At 36.9% G+C, this 23,643-nt stretch overlaps 2 protein-coding genes across 3 annotated transcripts in view; both read left to right on the forward strand.

Moving 5' to 3' along the window:
- The window catches only part of exoc4 (exocyst complex component 4), a 154,843-nt gene extending 149,757 nt beyond the window's left edge, over window positions 1-5,086 (forward strand). The window contains exon 18 of the mRNA XM_048156835.1: window positions 3,327-5,086. Coding sequence (XP_048012792.1) covers window positions 3,327-3,564 — 238 coding nt within the window. The 3' untranslated portion in view covers window positions 3,565-5,086. The remainder of the gene's footprint in view (window positions 1-3,326) is intronic.
- A 1,365-nt stretch (window positions 5,087-6,451) lies between these two features.
- lrguk (leucine-rich repeats and guanylate kinase domain containing) lies at window positions 6,452-23,119 on the forward strand. Of its 2 annotated transcripts, XM_048155499.1 has the most exons (20): window positions 6,452-6,759; window positions 6,855-6,956; window positions 8,136-8,217; window positions 8,485-8,585; window positions 8,862-8,943; window positions 11,228-11,352; window positions 12,837-12,980; window positions 13,424-13,504; window positions 13,597-13,683; window positions 13,895-14,001; window positions 14,260-14,379; window positions 14,792-14,888; window positions 15,730-15,843; window positions 15,952-16,153; window positions 16,351-16,467; window positions 18,355-18,461; window positions 18,604-18,692; window positions 19,724-19,840; window positions 21,898-22,055; window positions 22,555-23,119. In XM_048155499.1, the coding sequence occupies exons 1-20, from the start codon at window positions 6,754-6,756 to the stop codon at window positions 22,716-22,718; spliced, it is 2,202 nt and encodes a 733-aa protein (XP_048011456.1). In that variant the 5' UTR covers window positions 6,452-6,753; the 3' UTR covers window positions 22,719-23,119. The 2 variants fall into 2 exon arrangements, with proteins under 2 accessions (XP_048011456.1, XP_048011457.1); XM_048155500.1 differs by lacking the exon at window positions 6,452-6,759 and having other exon boundaries at window positions 8,068-8,217.
- The last annotated feature ends 524 nt before the right edge of the window (window positions 23,120-23,643 follow it).

Here is a 23,643-nt window from a genome sequence, read left to right on the forward strand (position 1 = left end):
GAATTTACTAAAACTTGAACATAAATTAAAATGAAAACTGAAAATATAAAAATAAAATCTAATTCAAAATGAATAAATACTATAATAGTTTATATTACTAAAATAACACTGTATATGATATATATTCACTATTATTATATAAAAGTGGCCTTGAAATGTTCAAACTGTTCAATTTTAGGTTCTATCCATTTAAAGAGGTCTTCTATGCTAAGGTGGCTGTTTTTAAGAGCTGTACTGTATATGAGATTGTCTTCTCCAGTGTCCTGTTTTGAGCCCTAATGAGCAGACAGCACAGGTCTGCTGGATTAACGCCCTGGCACAGTAAGGGTTACTAGGACACTGTACTGTCACGGCTGTTATAAATGGCTGTGTTTTTCAGTGTCAGAGATGAATGGGGGTTAATGGAACTGCCCTCTCTCTGTCCTGCAGGTGCACTTGTGCTCACATTCACACTTTTTGGCACGCTTTTCAGCATCTTATGGGAGGATTCTGTACTTTTTACTGGCTGACTATGCTGTGATCATTCGATTTTCCATGTTAGTGTTAATCTGCAGCATTAGAGCTCAGCATTTTATAGGCGTAAGGGCAGCACAATTATTTCCAAGTTCTTAGAGAATTCTTCACTGAGGTTTAGTAGAAGAAAGCAGATCTGTGAGGTGTTTGAGCGTGTGTGTTTCTGTCTTTCATTTAACGCTCCCTCTCTAGTAAGTGGACTGTCTCGAGTTATCCATAACAACATCCCTGCTGGTCTTCAAGAAACTGAACTTCTTTCTGAAGTTGTTTAAACAGCCAGTACACTGTAAAATTGCAAGTGTAGATTCTCTGCACTGAAAAAATGTGGTGTAGAAACAATTTGCTAGTTAATTGCACAAATAATTACAAAGAAACAGCAAGTACATTGAATTAAATATGAAATTTTGAAGTAGAAATAAGAAATGTACTCCAATAATCTTTGTTTACAACTTCAAAAAAATAATTTCTATTGCATTTATAGTAAAGATCACAGCCATGAAGCATCTAGATACGTAGTTGCGTGTTCTCCAGAAGTTCATAACCTCAAGCCCTTATGATGTCTGGCATGGCTTTAAAATTTACATGTGCTCCATCATGAAAAGACTAAAATTGGCCATTTCTGCCACTGTACGGAGCACCTTTAAAGTGAGAGGTTGTGTAAAAATGGGCTCTTAGGCTCATTTAGAGTGCAGCCAGAAGTCTCTGAGCACCTGGAGGAGTGTGGCAGCTTGATAGGGGAGTTAGAGAGAGTCCTGCTGGCTAAGGCCTTTCTGTGTGCCCGAGTGGTGCAGCATGAGAGAGATTCGGAGGAGTCATCTGCTCTGATGGGGTCAAAACACATTCAGCTCTTATCACCCCTGTTACAAATGTGCCTCTGTTGCAGAAATAGAAGTTGGAAGCCCTTTTTGTGTGGGTGCGTGTATGCATACTCATGTGTAATTGTCTCCTTGAACTATATGTCTAATGTTTAATGCATGTTTTCCCATCCTGTTGGTCAACAGCATGCTTGGGCCAAAAGGTCTGTGTAAAAATGATCTGATGTTCTCTACAAGTTTTGTGAATGCAGGAGTATATATGTATATATATATATATATATATATATATATATATATATATATATATATATATACAGTCCAAAAGTTTGGAACCACTAAGATTTTTAATGTTTTTAAAAGAAGTTTCGTCTGCTCACCAAGGCTACATTTATTTAATTAAAAATACAGTAAAAACAGTAATATTGTGAAATATTATTACAATTTAAAATAACTGTTTTCTATTTGAATATATTTCACAAAGTAATTTATTCCTGTGATGGCAAAGCTGAATTTTCAGCATCATTACTCCAGTCTTCAGTGTCACATGATCCTTCAGAAATCATTCTAATATGCTGATCTGCTGCTCAAGAAACATTTAATGTGTACAATTGTACAAAATATTTGTGTACAATATTTTTTTTCAGGATTATTTGATGAATAGAAAGTTCAAAAGAACAGTGTTTATCTGAAATCTAATCTTTTGTAACATTATAAATGTCTTTACTGCCACTTTTGATTGATTTAATGCATCCTTGCTGAATAAAAAGTATTAATTTCTTTAATTTCTTTTCAAAAAAATAAAAATAAAAATTCTTACTGACCCCAAACTTTTGAACGGTAGTGTATAATGCTACAGAAGCTTTGTATTTCAGATAAATGCTGTTCTTTTGAACTTTCTATTCATCAAGGAATCCTGAAAAAACAACATTGAAAATAATCATAAATGTTTATTGAGCAGCAAATCAGCATATTAGAATGATTTCTGAAGGATCATGTGACACTGAAGACTGGAGTAACGATGCTGAAAATTCAGCTTTGCATCACAGGAATAAATTACTTTGTCAAATATATTTAAATAGTACACAGTTATTTTAAATTGAATAATATTTCACAATATTACTGTTTTTTTACTGTATTTTTAATTAAATAAATGTAGCCTTGGTAAGCAGATGAAACTTCTTTTAAAAACATTAAAAATCTTAGTGGTTCCAAACTTTTGGACTGTACTTTATATATATATATATATATATATATATATATATATATATATACACGGATAAAATGAATGAAAATCATAAATGAAAATACACCAAACCAATGATAATATATATACACACACTGTATATATATATATATATACAGTGTGTGTGTATATATTATCATTGGTTTGGTGTATTTTCATTTATGATTTTCATTCATTTTATCCGTCATATATAAATACACCATAATGCTTATGATATAACTTTTATTTTTTTCCAAATTACAAATATTTTAAATTATCTGTTGCACATTTTTTCTTAGGAAACAGTAGTTAATGACAAATATGTTTTCTGACACTTATAAATATGTAATATTTTATTAAAAAATAAAGTTGCAATAAAAATTATATAAATGTAATTTTTATATATATAAGCAACAAGCAATAAGTTTTTATTTTTATAAAAAATAATATTTTGCTAAAAATAAAGTTTGAAAAAAATATATATAAATGTTAATATATTTTATACGATGTATTTTAGAATATATTGTATTGTTAAAAAATGTTACATAAAAAAAATTCATTATATTTTCAACTTTTAGATGTTTTTCATATTATTTGAGCATCGTATTATATTTTTGTGAATATATTTTTAATTATCATAAAAAAAACTTTTGTAAATGCACAAACATGTGAATTTATCCTCAGCAACACTTATTTCAGGGAAACGCGATCATATACCACCCTCTGAAATAACCCAAACTCTTTTATTCTGTTTCTCTCCGTGTCTTTCTCTGCAGGCAGTACTATGAGATGCTGTACAATACCGCCGACGAGCTGCTAAACCTGGTGGTTGATCAAGGGGTGCGCTACACAGAGCTGGAGTACATCAATGCTTTGAGTCTCCTCCATCGCAGCCAGACAGGCGTGGGAGACCTGACCGTGCAGAACATGCGGCTGCAGCGCCTCAAAGAGATCATATGCGAACAGGCTGCTATTAAACAGGCTACCAAGGATAAGAAGATCACTACGGTCTAGACACTCATGATTAAACTATATCTACCAATGCTCTGAAAGGGTCTGCATTATTGCCGTTCGTTACTGTCACAAGCTTTGAGTCAAGTCGCACTTTCAAGCAAACATTATAGTTGATTTTGGTTTCATTCCTATTTTTATACATGTATATATAACCAGGGCTTTTCGCACACCAATGCACGCACAGACACACACGCTCGCAGAAGGAAAGCTCTAATAAATGATTCCCTTGTACTGGTCTGGTTAGACCAGGCAACACCTTTCAGAGTGAGAGGAAGGATTCTCTCACTGTGGCTCGGGGACATTTTCGTCTCATTTTCTTACTTTATCAAACTGCTGCTCTCAATTATAGAATCATCCTGCGCTCCGTCTCCCTGCCCAGCCCGCAGCCTGTGCCTGGAATAACAGATGCCAGATTAGAACGCCAGGCTTTTTTATCAGGCAAAAAGAGAAACCGCTCGCCCGCCGCTTGTTGATTTGTTCTTCTTTCTCAAGAGAGAACATAGGAATCGCTAAACACGTTCGGCATTTCATACATTTCTCCCTACATGTCGTGTGTGTATGTTTGCTGATTCTGTATCAGCCCGTCATCATTATGACACAGACATCGATTGTGAAATCATAAAGCTTTGATGATACTTTCAACAGTGGATCTGTGGATTCTTTGGCTGTTGGGTTTCTAAGCACTGATATATTCAAATATCTAGACTGTCTACTAAAACTTTAATTTGGATCTGAACTTTTTGTCTTATTCACGGCCTCTTGCTCAAACAGGCACAAAAAGCCACAGATCACTCATTCTCTGTGTTCCAGGCTATTTTTAGTTCATTAATTATGAAGAATAGAACGAGAGAGAAAGCCATCGATACAGAACACAGGCGTTAAGCAGGAAGCCAACCGAGCAATCCATCAAAATGACTCAACCGCTTGAATCAATAATTGCCACCAGGTTGCCAAAGAGAGAAACACAGCAACGATCTTTCATATTCTTTCTCCATTAAAATCCTGTTTGAATGTTGAAGATGTGTTTTAGTAATGGTTAGGCATTATAAATGTCATGTCTGCCTTATTTTATTATGCCTGTAATGTGTTTAGTATGAGGAGTCATACTAAAGATAGACATAGATAGTGTGTGTTTAAGTGCTATTATTGAGTCCCCAATGTTGTTTAAATGAAGTGTTGACCCGAGCGCTCCTGTTAGCATTATACTGTACATTCATCCTCAACTATAATATTAACTTAGACATCGCTGCAACAGAATCGTATGGGGTTTGCACAATATTGTGGCGAATCAACACTATTTCATGCCTTTGTTTTTGTGGATTTTTTAGTTATGTATTTTGTAGTGTAGCATTTATTAACATTTGAGAGGGATGTACATGCTTGTAAATTTCAATTAATTGCTTTCAATAAAGAAGTATTTCATCCTGAGAAGCCTCTCACAGCCCCAGACTACTGGATTTGAACTGAATTTTGCCAATGTTAATGTCAAAATGAAAATAAAGATATATTACAGGAGAAAAAATGCTTTGGAACATTATTTTGCTAAGTTTTAACTTGTTTGGTCATACTATTAAACCTATTTGTACATTTTCAGGCATGCCAGAAGAGAACATCATCTGTATTTTTCCACAAGTGTCGAGATTTTATTTCATTTAATTCTTTGCACATACTGCATACACTATATTATATATGTTTTATATAATATAATATATATAACTTATGTAGGCGTATATAATTTATGATATGAGTTTTATAATATAAGTTATGACTGTAAAAAAGCCTATCCTTATGTATTCCTGGATTTATATTATGTTAAAGGATTAGTTCACTTTCAAATTAAAATTTCCTGATAATTTACTCACCCCCATGTCATCCAAGATGTTCATGTCTTTCTTTCTTCAGTCGAAAAGAAATTAAGGTTTTTGATGAAAACATTCCAGGATTTTTCTCCATATAGTGGACTTCAATGGAGCCCAAATTGTTGAAGGTCAAAATTAGTTTACAGCAATCCCAGATGAGAAATAAGGGTCTTATCTAGAGAAACCATCGCTCATTTTCTAAATTTTTTTTAAAAATTTCAAACGTTTTAACCAGAAATGCTCATCTTGAACTAGCTCTCTTCTTCTTCTCTATTTGAATTCCAGGGGCCAGTTGCATAAACTTAGTCACTATATTAAGACTGAGTCTTAAGAACTAATTTGACCAACTTGCAGTTAACCAAGGGGTAATCAATGTTATTTTTCCAATTCAAATTACACCTATCTACCTATTTATGTAACAGACTTTAAAAAATTAGGACTACTCTTCAAGAAAAACATTAGTGTCTTAACTTTTAAGACTAGTCTAAGTGGTTTATGCAACTGGCCCCAGCAGTGTTGACACTGCTAAGTGTATTACTGCCCTCCACAGGTCAAAGTTTGAACTAAATTCAAGTATATAACAATTAGTTCAAACTTTAACCTGTGGAGGGCAGTAATACACTTAGCAGTGTCAACCTGCTGGAATTCTAATAGAGAAGAAGAAGAGAGCTAGTTCAAGATGAGCATTTATTGTTAAAACTTGAATGTTATTGTTAAAACTTGAAAATGAGCGATGGTTTCTCTAGATAAGACCCTTATTCCTCGTCTGGGATTGTGTAGGACGTTTTGAAGCTGCACTGAAACTGTAATTTTGACCTTCAACTGTTTGGGCTCCATTGAATGGCCACTAATATGGAGAAAAATCCTGAAATGTTTTCATCAAAAAACTTAATTTCTTTTCGACTGAAGAAAGAAAGACATGAACATCTTGGATGACATGGGGGTGAGTAAATTATCAGGAAAATTTAATTTGAAAGTGAACTAATCCTTTAAGTCAGATAGCTGAATCGTAGCGTTGCATTCATGCGCATGTGCAAAACGCTTGAGCTGCTTTAGTTTATGTTTGGTTGCCAGGCAACCGATGCGCGTGCAACTTTCACGGTTATCCTTGCTCCTCACAGAAAGTCCGGCTTTACTTGTATCCATTTAGGGGGAAAAAATAAGTTTTTTTCGTAATTAATGGCGTCAAATATTCCGTCTTTGGCGTTTGTGTTAAGCTGAACATGTCAGATTCCTTACTTCCTCAAGTAATACGCGGTGCTCTCTGGAGACAGGGAACCATAGAGACAGCAAAAGAAGAGAGGTGACACAATTAATACACACAACAACAATGGAGGTAACAGCCCTCAAACATGGTTATTTACTCATGTTCTATACTTAATACTTATACTTATCGTTATGGTTTCCTTCAATTGTTCTTTTCTAATGGAGAATGATGGTGAATTGACGGAGGACGAGGTGTTTAAATGCCTGTCCAACCTGGGACAGTCAGCTACAGGACTCCAGCACACTTACCTGTGCCTCTCTGTGCCAGTGAGTGATCAACACACATTCATATTTGTTTTTTAATGTCATTGTGGGATTTCCATTGCTTTGTATTGTTTTTATACTGACCTAAAACATTTTCTATCAATTAAACCAAAGCCTCTCACAAATCTTTATGCATTTGTATCATAGACTGTAAAAAAAAGATTTGTTAGTATCATTTGTACGTCTTGGTTTCATGGCTTGTGTAAACAGTCACGTGACCATATTTGGCACTGTACATATAATATCCAAAGGGTCAAACTTAATTCATTTGTGATAATTGTAGAGTCGCATTTTGACTGATAATAAAATATATTTGTGACCCTGGACCACAAAACCAGTCACGAGGATCAGTTTTTTTAAACTGAGATTTATACCTAATCTGAAAGCTGAATAAATAAGATTTCTATTGATGTATGGTTTGTTAGGATATCAAAATATTGAGAAAATCACCTTTAAAGTTGTCCAAATGAAGTTCTTAACAATGCATATTCACTCACAAAAATAAATTTTTTATATATTTACGGTAGGAAATTTACAAAAAATCTTTGTGGAACATGATCTTTACTTAATATCTTGAACGATTTTTGGCATAAAAGACAAAATCAATAATTTTGACCCATACAATGTGTTGTTGGTTATTGCTACAAATATACCCGTGAGACTTATGACTGGTTTTGTAGTCCGGTGTCCAAATGTATTTAATTATGTGATATTTTATTAGGTCTTATTGAGTAGCAGCTTTGACAGTTTTTTGATAGGTATAAATCACTGTTTTGACTGGTAAATGGGTCAAGACATTATTTAGTATGTCTAATAAGCTGTTTTCTATTGGATGGTCAGCACAGTATAAGTGGTTTTACTGTCCTTTTGGGAATATTTGCTTCCCACAATCTGATCTACACACACACTGAGACTGTTACATCACTATGCAACAATTGATATTTTCCATAATAAAATTTCCCAGGCTTACTCGACAAAGCTCGGGGGTAGAATATTAATATATTTTTTCAGGAAGTACTGATATTGTTTAGTTGCATGACTTCGCTGGAGAGAAACAGAAGTGGCCTCCAAATTAGTTTACATCCTTTTTCTAATGCGTCATACTCTCCTCTAGTTTCAGGGTTTTACCGGATGACATTTTATTGGCACCTTAACTGAATCTCTGATTGTGTTTGGCCACAGGGGCGAGACTTGAAAAATGTCTCCATTTTATGCAATTACATCTATCTACAAAAGCTAGAGCTTCCCTACAATAAAATCAAAGGTAGGTTTACACCAGCTTAATGTTTGTGTTAAAAGTAAACTATATGGTGAAATGAAATTTGCTGTCATGTTTCAGACCCGCTCATATTTGTCTTCCGCTAATGTAGATATTTGCTCTAATATCCTCTTGTTGAAAATGTTTGCCGGATTTTTTTTTCATCCGTGCCCTTCATGGTTGCTTGGTAGCGGGATAAATAATCTCAGCTGTGTGGATGCTTGTCATCCATCTTTCTCCTGCTCTTTCTGCCTAATGTTTTGTGACTGGCAGATCTATCCTGCGTGAGTCACATGCCACACCTCATCATACTGGATGCTTCCCACAACCATCTCACTGATTTTTTTGGATTCCAGCCGCCAAAAAATCTCAAGGTGATTCAATTCAGTACAGAGCACTGTTATAATCATGTGACATTCAGTTTTCCCATACATCGCTGAATGAAGAATAACTTCATCGTGTCTCATAGATTATTCACTATTAATGTTAGACGTGTTTTACCTTTTTTATTTATAAGAAATACAAAAAAAGTTATTTCTAGAAGGTTCAACATTTTCTTTTTGTCATTTCTTGCTTTTTGTATGATCATCTTTCATATAATGTCATTTTCTTTTCCGTTTTTTTTTTTTGTTTTCTTTTTCTTTTTTCAGGAGGTGAATCTTTCACACAACCAGATTGCAGTAATGAAGGATCTTTCTGCATATTCTTCTTTGTCCAAACTGATTCTTGACTGTATCCTTTTGAATGTTGCAAAGGATGACACAATGTTAGCAATTCATTTTACTTCAGTAATGTATTTCCAAGTAAAAAAAAAACTATTCAAAGTGAAAATAATATAGGGCGGGGTTACACTTTATTTTGATAGTCCACTTTCTACTAAGAAACTTTGCAACTACATGTCAACTATATTAGTGGAATGTAAGTAGACTGTTAGGACGTAGGGTTCGTAAACACTTCTGATTGGCCATTGTGTTCACAATATGTCTGTGATTGACTACAATGGTCAATGCACAGATCAATGCACAATGACTTGGTACCGAAGTCAGTGCTTTTGACAACACTCGTAAAATAAGTTGACATGTAGTTGCAAAGTCACTTATAGTCAGTAGAATGTCTGTTGGGGAAGCATCACAATAAAGTATTAGCAGATATTAAGCAGACATTCTACTGATACTCTAATGACTGTTAGTTGACATGTAGTTGCAAAGTTACTTATAGTTAATAGAATGTCTAAAGTGGACCATTGAAATAAAGTGTTAACTAGGACAGGACCTGGTTTTATTCATCGGGAATTGATTGGATAGGGAAAAGTGGGTGTCATATACCAGAATGGGGGAAATTGATTAACTTTTTTTTTTTTTTAAATAGCATGCCCTGATAAATTACAATTACAATAAGACCAAGAATGTGCAATTAAAAAGTAACTAGGGTGATTCATCTTGACTTTAAAGAGTCATGAATCCCCCCCCCCCCCCACACACACACACACTCCCTGTTTTAGCCTGGTCGTTCACACTCTGAGTTGAAACAGTCTCAAGAAATGGGCGTGTAAGTGGAAAAGTGAAAGAGAAGAGGGTGGGAAAAGGGGAGACAACAACCAATAAAACAGACCTGCAACACACTCATTATACAGACATATGAATATTAAAATATGACCATGGAGAGAGGAAAAAAAAAAGCTGAGGGCACCTTGATGCATTTTAAAAATATATTTTAACCCTATATGACAACAAAAACCCAAGAACAAGGGAGAAATGCGGAAGAACATTTAAAAGGTCTAATAATATTTTAATTATATTTACAAGCACTATAGTCTCTGAACAAACGACACACTTCAGTTTATCACAGAAAGAATAAAGGCATAGTTATTTTTTGTCCCTTGTTCTTTGAATTTTCAGTCTACATCATTTCCTCATGTCATCACATTCATGGTCAGACGTACACTTTTTTTGGACACTCAAAGCACTTTACATATTGAAGGGGGAATCTCCTCAACCACCACCAATGTGCAGCATCAACCTGGATGATGCGACGGCAGCCATATTGTGCCAGAACGCCCACCACACACCAGCTTATTGGTGGAGATGAGACAGACTGATGAAGCCAATCAGTATATGGGGATGATTAGGAGGCCATGATGGTCAGAGGCCAATGGGCAAATTTGGCCAGGATGTCGGGGTAACACCCGTACACTTTTCGAAGGACATCCTGGGATTTTTAACGACCACAGAGAGTCAGGACCTCGGTTTAACGTCTCATCCGAAGCACGGTGCTTTTGACAGTATAGTGTCCCCACTGCACCCCCTGCTGGCCTCACTAACACCTCTTCCAGCAGCAACCTAGTTTTCCCAGGAGGTCTCCCATCCAGGTACTAACCAGGCTCAGACCTGCTTAGCCTTAGTGGGCAACCAGTCTTGGGCTACAGGGAGATATGGCTGCTGGCTATTTGTACGGATATTTCATTTGAAGAAGACGTGATTAAATATATGCGCATACATGATGCTGGTTCATGTATAAAGCACTGGAGTATGTGAAATATTTCCATAAAAACTTGAAACACGCTTACTCCAGTCCATAAATGATCTTTGATCCACGTTGCGAGCGTTGTTAAACTGCTCTCATGTGTGCTCCGCATGTTGTTTGATAATGCGATCTCATGCGTAATACAGCGCATTGATTGGGTTTAAAGAGATCATTCTCATGAATAAATGCAGAGAAGCGGTCAGAACCGGATGACGTAGAATCATGCCTTTCAGCCCCATCAGCCAATCACACACTCCGGAGGCACGCTTCTACGTCAGATTCCGTGACGTTGCTTCGACTTGCTTTTCAATTGCTCAAAAAAATGCAAAAATAACCAATTTCCACTTGTTGTATTGTGTTTTCAGTGATGTGCAGCCTGTACATCTCTGTTCACATCTCAAAAAATGTGTTTTGGAGTTTTATGACCCTTTAAACTATTGATTTGTTAAAAACAAGTGTACAAAGCATTCTTTGACCATTCCTCGCTGTTCAGATAATTTGTTTAGTGCCATCAGGGGACTGGAAAAGTGCAAAAGGCTCTCACACCTCAGCCTGGCCCATAACAACATCTCCCGCATTAGGGGTCTGGACCATCTGCCCCTCAGAGAGCTCTGCCTGGTACCATCTTAAACACATACACACACACACTACAGACATTTATACCATAACAGCAACACCAATTTAACACAGCTAATTTATTCCTGATGATTAATAAGTGCAGAGAGGTATAAAATATGAGTGTATTTTGTGAAATATTTACTTGTTAAGGGCAGGTTTGCAGATTAATTAATGTGTGTTTTGAGGTTGGAAATTAACAGTGGCAAGGCAAGGACAGGTACTGAATATGAAACAAAAAAATGTTAATTTCTGTTTGGGAAAATATGTCACCGTCTTCATGATGAAGTAATAAATAAATGTTATCACGCTTGATTTTAATTTTAGATTGGAATTCAGAAATGTGAGGTCTTCCTTGTCTTTCCCCGAAGTGTTTACAAGTCTCTGTTGGATTAATTAGCGTCAGACTGCATAACCTGTTGACATATTTTCTGCTCACCCCATAATATCTCCCCGTCACCTGTCATCGTCTTCCAGATTATGTTGTTGTGTCAACACTTTTAGAGAGGTTTCCATGCTCAATAACTATGATAGTTTGGGCAACACTACAGCCTCTTGTTTTGGCACGTCCTCCTACAATTTTGATATCGTTGACAGTTACTTTCCCCAGAACCATCCCCTAACTGTGTGTTTTTCAGACAGTATGCATGATTAAGCTCCAGCCTTTTCAGAAAATATAACAAAGCCTGGTGTTGAAGCCCGCCATATGGCAGGCCAGCGTGCCACCAGACCTTTGCCACTCAGCTGAAGGATGTTTATGCTGTCCTTTATCAAAGAGATTCTTCATCGTCAGCAGCGTTGCGTCCTTTGGTGTCCATGTCCCCATGAGGCCAAGCTGCTGGCGTGAGAGAGCCTGGACCCTGTTCAAAATAAAAACACGCTCGTACACACTCTCCCACGCACTGAACCTGTCCACCCCCTGTTGCTCTGAGACCCTGAACAGCGTGCGCCTGTCAGCCTGTTCCTCTTACACCCGTCACACTTTGGATCTGGATCTTCCAGAGCCCCTCCCGGTCACGTCTCCTGCTGTTCTGTGCCAGGCATGGGGGTTTTGTAAGGCCAGGGCTTTGGAAGCTTGAAAATTTCTAGCCCTCGTATTAGGTTGCGGGTCAATTTGACCCGTTTTCGATTTATGAGTTGTCAGAATGCTTTTTCTCACGAATATGCCTGCAATGTGCGTACAAAATTTATATTACATTTATTATTGTTGGTCAATTTGACTCACACATTTCATTGTTAAACGAAGCTGCTCAGACTCTAAATAAAAGGGGAGTCTCTCAATCATTGATGTGCACTCGCTACATCTTACCAGATGTTCACCTGTCAGTCCTTACACATCAGCCTTGAATTAACTGAGCTCACCTGTCAATCACACAGTCACAGCCATATAGAAGTAGCACATGACCATGCAGATCATGTGCAATGCATTTTAGTTACTGTTCTTTGCATCATTTAAATAATTCTTGTGTATGTGTCTGTGTTTTAAGAGGGGGAATGTGATACACAAGATTGAGAATCTCCAGACTCTACGCAACCTGCAAGTTTTGGATTTGTCCTGTAATCGGATTCAAAGCCTCTCGGGTCTCCAGAACCTCCATCTCCTGGGAACCGTCAACCTTGAGAACAATCTGGTAAAGGAGCTGTCATATTCCTGTCATATTGTTTTATGCAAATGTCTCTAATGTTATACCTCAGAGCATAACAAACCAAAAGGAACCAATCTGACCAAGTGAAAATGATTAGGAAGTCTAAAATGTGAGAACTAAAAATAAATGTGCAAAAATTGTACCTTTAGGGGCACAACAGCTTGTCATTGGAGCATTATATCTCTTTAAAGGTTCATAGTAGTACTTTAAGGGTACATATTACTACTCTAAGGTGCAAATATCCACCTTTTAGACCTACACAGTTGAGCAATCTGTAAAGCAAATCAGTTGAGCAGTTGAGCAAATCTTTTGAAAAGGTACCTCCCCAGTAACAGCTTTAGTACCTGTTTTTTTTATCTAAGAGTGAACTAGATTTTTCACTTAACAAATGACTCGAAACGTCTTGTTTTTTGTTCCTTGTATATCAGATCAGTGAGATAAAGGAGGCTGCACATTTGCATGACCTGATTTTATTGAGAGAAATGAATCTCCTGAGAAACCCAGTGCAGGTAAGGCCACAATAAACATCTCAACTCCAAAGCAATGTAACAATGGGCCTAAAGTCATTACCTTATACTCAAAGCCATTTGGCTTCTTGCAGAACCAAGATGACTATAGACTGGCTGTGATCTTCATCCTCCAGCACCTCATACTTCTGGACCAACACAATGTAACTGCAGAGGAGAAGGTGATCTAGTGTAAAAAAAAAAATGTACAAAAACATTTTGAATAGCATTTGCTTGTGTCCAGAGCTCAAGGTTCAAGGATCTGAATTGAACAGAAAAGAACCTGAAAGTAACTTAAAAGCTCTGAAAGTTTGTCGGAAAATAAAGCACATATTTGAATGATTATGGCAAGGTTGAGTAGTGAGTCACATTTCTGTTGTCTTTTATTTTCAGGTGTCTGCTGTGAACAAGTACGACCCTCCTATGGAGGTGATCGCAGCCAGAGATCACATGACCCACTTGATGTACCAACTGATGCAACCGCAGGTTATTTTTGACAGGTGCGACTTTTCGATCCGCTTTCCTCTTCATTTTATGGGCCTGTCTATTCCACAAAGGCCACTTTCCTCAAGCAGAAAGCCCTTCAACCACTCATAGAGCTCTGATCTGAACTAAAATGAATCTGGAGCTGTGTAGTGAGGCTGTTTGAAGTCACCCAGTTGGTTATAAACTACATGGTTGAACTCACAGGAAGTTCAGTAGCATGGTTCACCACAACAGCATTAGCTAATATGCATTTTTGCATGTCATTTCACAAGTACTCTCCCCAGTCTGGATGCTCCGTACCCTATGCTGGTCCTCACTGGCCCGCAGGCCTGTGGGAAGAGGGAACTTGCCCATAAGCTGTGCCAGGAATTCAGCGACTATTTCGCTTATGGGTAAATAAGCTGTATAATGTGATGTAATTGTGTTTATCTTAGAGCTGCATGATATTGACATTGCGATATTTTGTTTTCTGCAATATGATAAAATACAGGACTTCTCTCAAGATGACATGAATAGCTATATTTGGAAAGAATGATTCTAAAATAGATCTAGAATGATTGTTGTGATTTTGTTTGGGAGTGATGGACTTTTTACTCTGAAGACTTTTTTTTTGTGTGTGTGTGTAACATCCTGTTAGGGCTGTTAGAAATGTTAAAAAAAATCTCTTTCCACTTAAGTTTTTTATTAGCCATCTTCCCTATGTTTTTGACCCATTCAATATGACTTTTTTATTTATATTAATACATAGCCCTATATGTAGCCCTAGTTTATTGTGAGTTTCTATAATCGATTTGTTTGATGCAGAGCCTGCCACACCACCAGAGGGCCCTATTACGGGGAAGAGGATGGATCAGACTATCACTTTGTCACTGAGGAAGAATTTCAGAACATGATTCAAATGGTAAAGACTTCAGTCAGACAGCCAGACTTTTATCATATTCTGATCTGCTTTTGCAGTATTTTACTCATAACAGTGGACTGTTGTGTTACAGTTTTATGCCCATTCATCTGCAGAAACAGACTCCCAGAGGTCATATTGGTCTATAAAGCAATGACATGCCAAAAATGTGAAGAGGAGAAAGAATTCGCCCTAGATTCTCTTTATCCCCAGGCCCCTCAGGTGCTTCTGAGAGAGCGCACACCTAGTCTGTGCCGCCACTATCTCGTTTAGCTCTTAAGAGTTGCTATATAAGTCCAGTGTTATTGATTGATAGAGGCTGGAAGGAAGCCTTTTGATGTGCGATTATAACCTTATGCCGCCAGCACAGAGGAAGAGACTTTTACAGACTAACCTCTCCTACCTATATCGCACAAACACAGATGTGTGTCGGCATTCTGCAGACACAAACGCTCCTCTGCTTTTTCCTGCTTGGTGCTTCTCTCTGGGCCTGTTAAAGCAAAAATAGGCTAGGATTAGAGCATGGTTGGTATTTGTACTGATGTTTTAAAGCCACCTTGACCAGAGATGTAGAAACATGTGTTTGAGAATTGCTTTCTGCCAGTAAAAGCTTGACTACGGCTGCTAAATGGACCCAGGTGCAATTGGACACAGGGGTCAAAGGTTTGTCTGTGGGAGAAGAACGATGTTCCCTTGCAACCCAAAGGTTGAGAGTTCAGGTCATTCTGCAGTGAATCTGTGCTGAACATCCATGATGATGCCCATTCAGAGATTAATTTGAACTCTATGACATTGCCATGTTCCTCTTACAGTGTCTTTTTCGGTTTTATTCTCTCACTGTCAGGGTCAGTTTGTCCAGACGATGCAATATGGAGGACATTGGTATGGCCTGTCTCGGGAGTCTATTGAGCGTGTGGCTCGTGAAGGTCTGGCCTGCTGTGTGCATATGGAACTAGAGGTATGGCATCAAGAAAACATGTTCCACCACTGACCAAGCACAAAACTGGGTCAAACGCCACAGTAGTTAAATTATACCAGACGTTTTGTGTGTTTGTTCCAACACCAGGGAGTGTATAGCTTGAAGAATTCATGTTTTGAGCCCCGTTACATCTTGCTGATCCCCACTGTGGTTGATAATTACGTCTGCTTTTTGAAAGCAAGAGGATTCTACAGCAACGCTCAGATGGAAACAGCCATATCTCGCATTGATTTGTATGCCACGATCAACAGAGAAAAGCCTGGCTTCTTTGATAACATCATCCCTTGTGGTAACAAACTTTTATTAACCCATATAGGTCAATTACACTGTGTCTGTCTGTAGGAATATTTTCCTTTGTGAATTGTAAGAATCTCCAAAGTGACAATTAAGCAAATCTTTGATATTGTCAAAGATTTATTCAGGTTTTTTCCGGGTTTTGGCATACAAAAATACATCATACCTGCACTCCTCTATTGTGCTCATCAGATGATCGTGCTGAGGCCTACCGGATGCTAAAACAGCTGGTAAAAGAGTACCTGGGTCTAGAGGAGCAGGGAGGAGGAGATGACAGCAGCTCAGTCACACCTGACAACACCTCCACGAGTAAGCTATCACAGTCCAACTTTGCCATTCACTTGAAGTCCCAATGAAATCGCTTGACAAGCACTGTTTTCATTTCAATGCTGATATTTCACAGTTGAAATATTAGGTTTATTTAACTGAATTCTCTTATTCAGTTAATTAAAAACATATATTTTAACATTAGTAATCCCTTACTTTACTTTAGGAAAAAAGTAATTAAATTACAGTAATTCATTACTTTGTAATGCATTACCCCCAACACTAGTCATGTGCCTCAACAATTAAAGTCATAATATAATCATATCTTTGCAAATCATTAGGTAAAGATTCATTAAAACAGATTGCTAGAAGTTGAAATCCATGCCCTGTTATGATAATTAACACATTAATTTGCACTATTAGTTAATACTAGATGTTGATATGACATGATGATGACAGTTACATTTAATAGCAATTCATATATGACTTAATCTATAAATTGACTATAATTAATGAATAATTTAATTCTTCATGAGTCATTCATTAAATTCATGAGACAGATTATCTGTCTTGATTCTGTCATTAAATCGAAACACAAATGGAGATCTGACAGAATGCTGACAGATTTCCCTCTATTTTCAACTGAAACTTTGACGCTTCAAAAAGTTTATAAAGAGATCGGAAAACGAATCAATATGAATCGAGCGGTTTAGACCATATTTTCTGAAGAGATTTAATTTAGGCTTTTACTCACATGTAAACATTGAGAAGCCTCTTCCAGATGCTGTGTAACACACAAGAATGAACCTCATTGGTTACGCCCCCAATATTTGCATATGCCAGCTCATGTTCAAGCCATTAGACAAGGGCAGAACGTCTGGATGTGCACAGCTGAATCATCAGACTAGGTAAGCAAGCAAGAACAATAGCGAAAAATGGCAGATGGAGCAATAATAACTGACATGATCCATGATATTTTTAGTGATATTTGTGAATTGTCTTTCTAAATGTTTCGTTAGCATGTTGCTAATGTACTGTTAAATGTGGTTAAAGTTACCATCGGTTATTACTGTATTCATGGAGACAAGAGAGTCGTTGCTATTTTCATTTTTAAACACTTGCAGTCTGTATAGTTCATAAACACAACTTCATTCTTTATAAATCTCTCCAACAGTGTGTAATGTTAGCTTTAGCCACGCAGCAGAGCCTCAAACTCATTCAGAATCAAATGTAATACATCCAAATAAATACTATATTTACATGATCCGATGTATGCAAGCAGCATGCATGACGAACATCTTGTAAAGATCCATTTTGAGGGTTATATTAGCTGTTTTAACTGTTTATGCTGTTCATTGCAAGCGCAAGCTCCGGGGGAGGGGGAGCACGAGAATTAAAGGGGCCGCAACCTATATAAAGGTGCATAGTTAATGATGCCCCAAAATAGGCAGTTAAAAAAATGAATTAAAAAAAATATATGGGGTATTTCGAGCTGAAACTTCACAGACACATTCAGGGGACACCTTAGACTTATATTACATCTTTTAAAAAGAAGTTCTAGGGCACCTTTAAAAGCAACCGATTCTCATCAGAAAATTTGAACACGCCAAAGATAAACGGAAGGTGAGTAATTAATGACAAATTTCATTTTGGGGTGAACTAACCCTTTAAGCATTAATTAATGCATTTTTAGTGCACCTATATTGTAAAGTGTTACCAAAATAACAGACATGGACTAAAAGCCACAAAACTCTTAATTTGTTTTCATGGGGTCAAGTCAGATTTGTCTGTGGGGTGCTTCGAAAGGATTATATAGAAAATAGTTGTAAAAAAGTTGTACTCAGTGTGAGGCTATAGCATTTCACTGCTGCAGCCACAGCAGACATCTGTTCACGATGGCCGAGTGCCCTAACCATAACTCTGTTGTAGACGCAACTGGCGAGTTACTGGCAGCCAACACGACAGAGGCCATTGACCTCATGGACTCCTACAGCAGAAACTACCAGAACAAAATCCAGGCCGACATGACCCCAGCAGTAAGTGAGAGCGTGTCCAGTGTTATTGATTCTGTTCATTTTATAAGCTATATTATTATTAGCTTGATATAATCCACAGAAGGCTGGGCTGGGAATAGCAGAACATTTAAGCGAGCACAATATATTTCTGTGAACTTCATAGGAAATGACTTCCAATCACAGACGCCAGCAGCTGATTCGGGAAGCTTTGAGCGGGAAGAGTCCTGGTGCTTATGCCGAGCTGTTTCAGAGGTAACATAACCCAAAGTCACTGTTCCATCCCCAAAACATTGACTCAATCCAAAATTTAGTGAGCTGCCTTGCTGTCTGCATAGACAGCTACCTTCTAAGCCATCATGCTAACTCAGCTAGAACCTCCAAAATGATGATTTGGAATGTTTTTTATAAGCAACAACTCTGCACACTGCACAAATAATGATTCTAAGAGAATTTAGTGTTTAGCACGTTGCAAAGCCAATAATGCAACACTGTAATATGTTTATAATTAAATTGCATGCAACATGCACATATAAACAGAACTATAACTTATACAACTGTTTAAAAGTTTGGGGTCAGTAAGATTTTTTTTTAAATAAATTAATGTTTTTATTCAGCAAGGATGCATTAAATTGATCAAAAGTGACAGGAAAGACATTTACTGTTAAAAAAAGATTATTTTTCAAATAAATGCCTTTCTTTTGAACTGTCTATTTATTAAATAATCCTAATGCATCACTGTTTTCACAAACATATTGAACAGCACAATTGTTTTCAACATTGATAATAATATTAAGAAATGTTTCTTGAGAAGCAAATCACCATTTTAGAATGATTTCTGAACGATCATGTGACGCTGAAGTCTGGAGTGTTGGCTGTTGAATATTCAGCTTTGCATCACAGGAATAAATTGCATTTTAAATGATATTAAAATAGAAAATGGTAATTATATTTCACAATATCACTGTTTTTACTGTATTTTTTATAAAAAAATCAAAAACATTAAAACATTGTTTCCTACCCAAACTTTTGAATAATAATGTAGGTTGAAATGATCCATTTTCAATTGACATTATAAAACATTTTTGTGATATTTCAGTGACATTTCAATGATGTTGTGTTGATAATTCAATACTGTTTTTAGTTTTATGGCTACAATTAAACGGTCTATTGCGGTTGTATAAAATGCCAAAATTTTGTCTCTTCGGCAAAAAGCTCTACCACAGACTGGTGTGTGTAAATAGTGTTTGACTGATACTGTCTGTGTGTTTTTGTGTGTATCACAGGAGTGCACCAACAGCTCCATCATCATTAGCCTCTCACTCCCTGCCTCCAGCAGGCCCCTCTTCCTCCTCAGCGCGTCCTGTTGGCCTCGGCGGTCCTGACCCTGATGAGGACAGCAGGTATGCCACACACACCTTGACATTTTCACCTCCGGCCTCTGACCTGAGCGCGGCAAGACAATTAACCTTTCCCCAAAGTCCTCTCCTTGTGTACGTCGTTTCCCAGGACGTGTTTAATCTTGTAGCCTCTCTCTTTATGTTTTTAACCTCCATCTCCATTTTACACACATCCAGGCTCAAATATCAAAGTTTTCATCCCCAGCTCAAAGTTAAAGCATTTAGGTACCTGACATGCCGCAGGCCATCTGGAAGATGTATGTGTTGGAGCACGTAAATGCAGATTTATGACTATCGGTGCTTTAGCCTCTCCTGTGTGTGAGCTCGGGGACTCTAACCAGGCGAGGAAATACAAGACTACTCCTGTGAAATATGCATGTCCCCAAGATATTTAAATACACTGTAATTTAGCTCATTAAGAGGAATCCTCTGAGACTTACAGAGACGCCCGAAAACTAATGTGCTACTCCAAATTGTGTTAAACAGTGACTTTTTGTTTCTCCTCCACCAGGGAAAAGCAATATGCATTTGGAGTTTGTTACTTCACAATCTAGTTATGAATTTTACTGTGGTCTTTATGAAATCAATTGAAAATGCAGCCTGTAGAATCTTGGGATATCTGTGAAGGGACCATTGCCAACTCCTTATAAAAAAAAAATCTGATGCTAATCAAAACTTATTAAAACCTATTTTTAATGGGTGTCTTGAGACGTTTATTTATTCGGCGCTGGTGTGTGTGGTTGTGTGTTTTTAACTCAATCCTATAGAGAATGAAACATTTCCATATTGTTGTTGCTATTTGGATTTAGTTTCCAATTGAACTGTGGATTGTGGTATAACGAGACCATAAAAGTTGAGCTGTCAGTTGATTCAAGTTTGCAGTCGAATTAATCAGACTACTGTTGAAACGTTTGGGGTTAGTAAGATAAGCAAGGATGCATTACATTAATTAAAGTGATAGTAAAGAGATTTACAATGTTATAAAAGATTTCTGTAAATACTATAATACATTTTAAAATAAATTAAAATAGAAAACAGGTTTTTTTATTGTAATACTTCACAATATTGCTGTTATGTGTGTGTGTATATATGAATATATATATATGAGCAATATCACACGGATAGCTGGCACTATGATTAGATCACATATTTCATGTCTAAACAACCACATTCTCACCTAAAAACTCCAAATCTACAGTTTGTGGTACAATAAGTGTAGTATTTGTAAAAAATACAGTGGATTTGCTCTCCCGCCATGACATTCGCTTCAAGCGGTGTGATACAAACGGAGTGCTGTTAGAATATCGCATGGCTCTCAGCCAATCATATTCGAGAACCAGAAATAACTGTTGTATAAATGTTGATTGTGCTAAAGTGGAACTATTGTATACTTTAGAGTACACTTTAAATATCTTGCATTTAAGGACTGATATTGTACAAAGATCATACAATCATTATTAATAGTGAAATTAAAACACTTTTTAAGCATAATATTAAGAAATATGCATTGTTCAATAAAGAAATACTTCAAATAAAGTTTAATTATAATTTCATATAAGTAAGTTTTAAGTGATGTGTCAATAAATATGTTAATGGATTTGAAGTATACTTAGTATGAAATAAATGTATTTTAAATAGATTTTGGTATCGATTTTTACTAGGGTGTATATAAATATATATATATATATATATATATATATATATATATATATATATATATATATATATATATATATATATTGGTAAGCATAAGACACCTCTTTCAAAAACATTAAAAATCTTACCAACCCCAAACTTTTGATTGGTAATGTATATAATTAATATATCAATATTTGCTGAGAAAAGACTTTAAATGAAGATCATTTGAAGACAAAAATGAAGACATTACATTATTGTGGCAGGTGAGTGAAGTATGGAATAGACAGAAAATAGTATTTTATTTCCATATCATTGATCATAAGCCAATCACTGACCTATAGTCTGCAGCAAACTGTTTGGATGTTGTAACGCTCTCTTTACCTCTCTTAATCTTTCTCTCTCTTCCATCTCCTCTGTCTCAGTTCTGAGGAATCTCGTGCCAGTTCTGGCCTGTCCATGAGGAGCTCAGCGGGGGCGCTCTCAGCGGAAAGCCCGGCCCGGGGATCAGACACTGGGTCAGGGCCCAACATAGAGCCTTTGGATATGTCTATGTTGGGGCAGGACCGAGACTCTATTAGAGGTCAAGAGCTCATATTCCTTTCTGTGCTCATATTTTATACATTTTAGCATCTAGCTTGTACATATCTAAAGGTGAACATACATATTCACACAGAATACGCTTTTCCATTCTACTGCTCTACTTTCCCATTGTTTTTTAATATAAACGTGCTAGACGGACGTCTTTAACCCCTGCTCTCGCATCTTGCATCTTTTGCAACGTCTTGCGCATGACACTGCAATGTAAAAATGTGGCTCTCAAGTTAAAAGAAGTTCAACTTTGAAAAATCATGTCTCTAGACCTTGGGCTACTTTTTGTTCCACTGACTTTTTAACAGCAAAAACCACTTCCACTTGAACCGGCCCAAAATCCGCTTACGTTTTAGAAGCTATTCACATAGATATCATACATATGTGTTACTATCTATCCAAAAATTTGTTTAAATACCAATGACTACTCATGCAATTACTTTAGATTGTCAGTTTATGTGACTCATGGATATCTGTTTGATCTCTCGCAGGTCACATGGACTCGGGTCTGACCCCTGATGCTCCTCGCTCAGTCTCCGAACGTGTCTCTCCAACACTCCCCTCCTCCCCGGGTCGGCCAGGTGCCAATGTTAAACCAGTCCTGCCTCCCATCCCATCTGGAAGGAAGACCAATGATTCCGGCTCAAAGCAGTAACTGACAGGACAGAGAGCTGGAGAGGATATAGACAGTGAGATATTAGCACATCGTGTGAGTGTTAGCAACAAAAATATGTTTTTGAAATAAGTTTAATTAACCCCTGAAGCCTCGAGCCAGCCATTCAATAAATGTCAATGAAAGAAACAGCTGTGGTCAGTGCTGAGAGGCAAAAGCAGGCAGGTCATTGGAAAATATGGAGATTCCCATCCCTCATCTGTGTCCTCCAGTGTGTGTGATCTGAGAGGCTGAAGGCTTATCCATCATCAGCAGATCTAAGCTCTGGAAACTGGCCTGAAGGTCTCAAATCCCTGGACACAGGTAGTGAGGCAAAAACATGTGAAATGGAGGTCACATTTTACATTATAATGTTCATGTTACAATATAATCACTTTGAGATATCGTTTGGGGTCAGTAAGATTTTTCTTTTGAAAGTAATTACTTTTATCCAGCAAAGGTGCATTAAACTTCTCAAAAGTGACTATTTCAAATAAATGCTGTTCATTTGAACTTTCTATTCATAAAATAATCCTAAAAAATGTCTCACAAAAATATTAAGCAGCACATAATGATAATAAATGATGGATCACATGAATAAATTACATTTTAAAATATATATAAATAGAAATATTGTAATCATTTTTCACAATATTACTGTTTTCACTGTATTTTTTATCAAATAAATGCAGCCTTGGTTTTTAAAATCTTACCAAACGCAACTTTTGAATGGTACTTGAATTTATTGCAAGTGACTTTGGATAAAAGCGTCTGCCAAATGCATAAATTGTGTTTGCATAAACAGAATTATGTTAACATAATATATGTGCATCATGAACATGTAATATAAAATGTGGCTCATTCCTTACCACAAATGAGCAGCTGGAGAGACTCTCCTCCTGTAATGAATGTATCTTATGGCTTAATC

This window comes from Megalobrama amblycephala, linkage group LG14 (genome assembly GCF_018812025.1).
Source record: "Megalobrama amblycephala isolate DHTTF-2021 linkage group LG14, ASM1881202v1, whole genome shotgun sequence".
Taxonomy (NCBI): Eukaryota; Metazoa; Chordata; class Actinopteri; order Cypriniformes; family Xenocyprididae; genus Megalobrama; species Megalobrama amblycephala.

What these genes read in the sequence shown, in the direction of transcription:
- lrguk (XM_048155499.1), top strand. An exon ending in TCCCTACAATAAAATCAAAG is followed by an intron (nt 8,218 to 8,484) that starts GTAGGTTTACAC and finishes TGTGACTGGCAG; the next exon opens with ATCTATCCTGCGTGAGTCAC. An exon ending in GACCCTGATGAGGACAGCAG is followed by an intron (nt 19,841 to 21,897) that starts GTATGCCACACA and finishes CCTCTGTCTCAG; the next exon opens with TTCTGAGGAATCTCGTGCCA.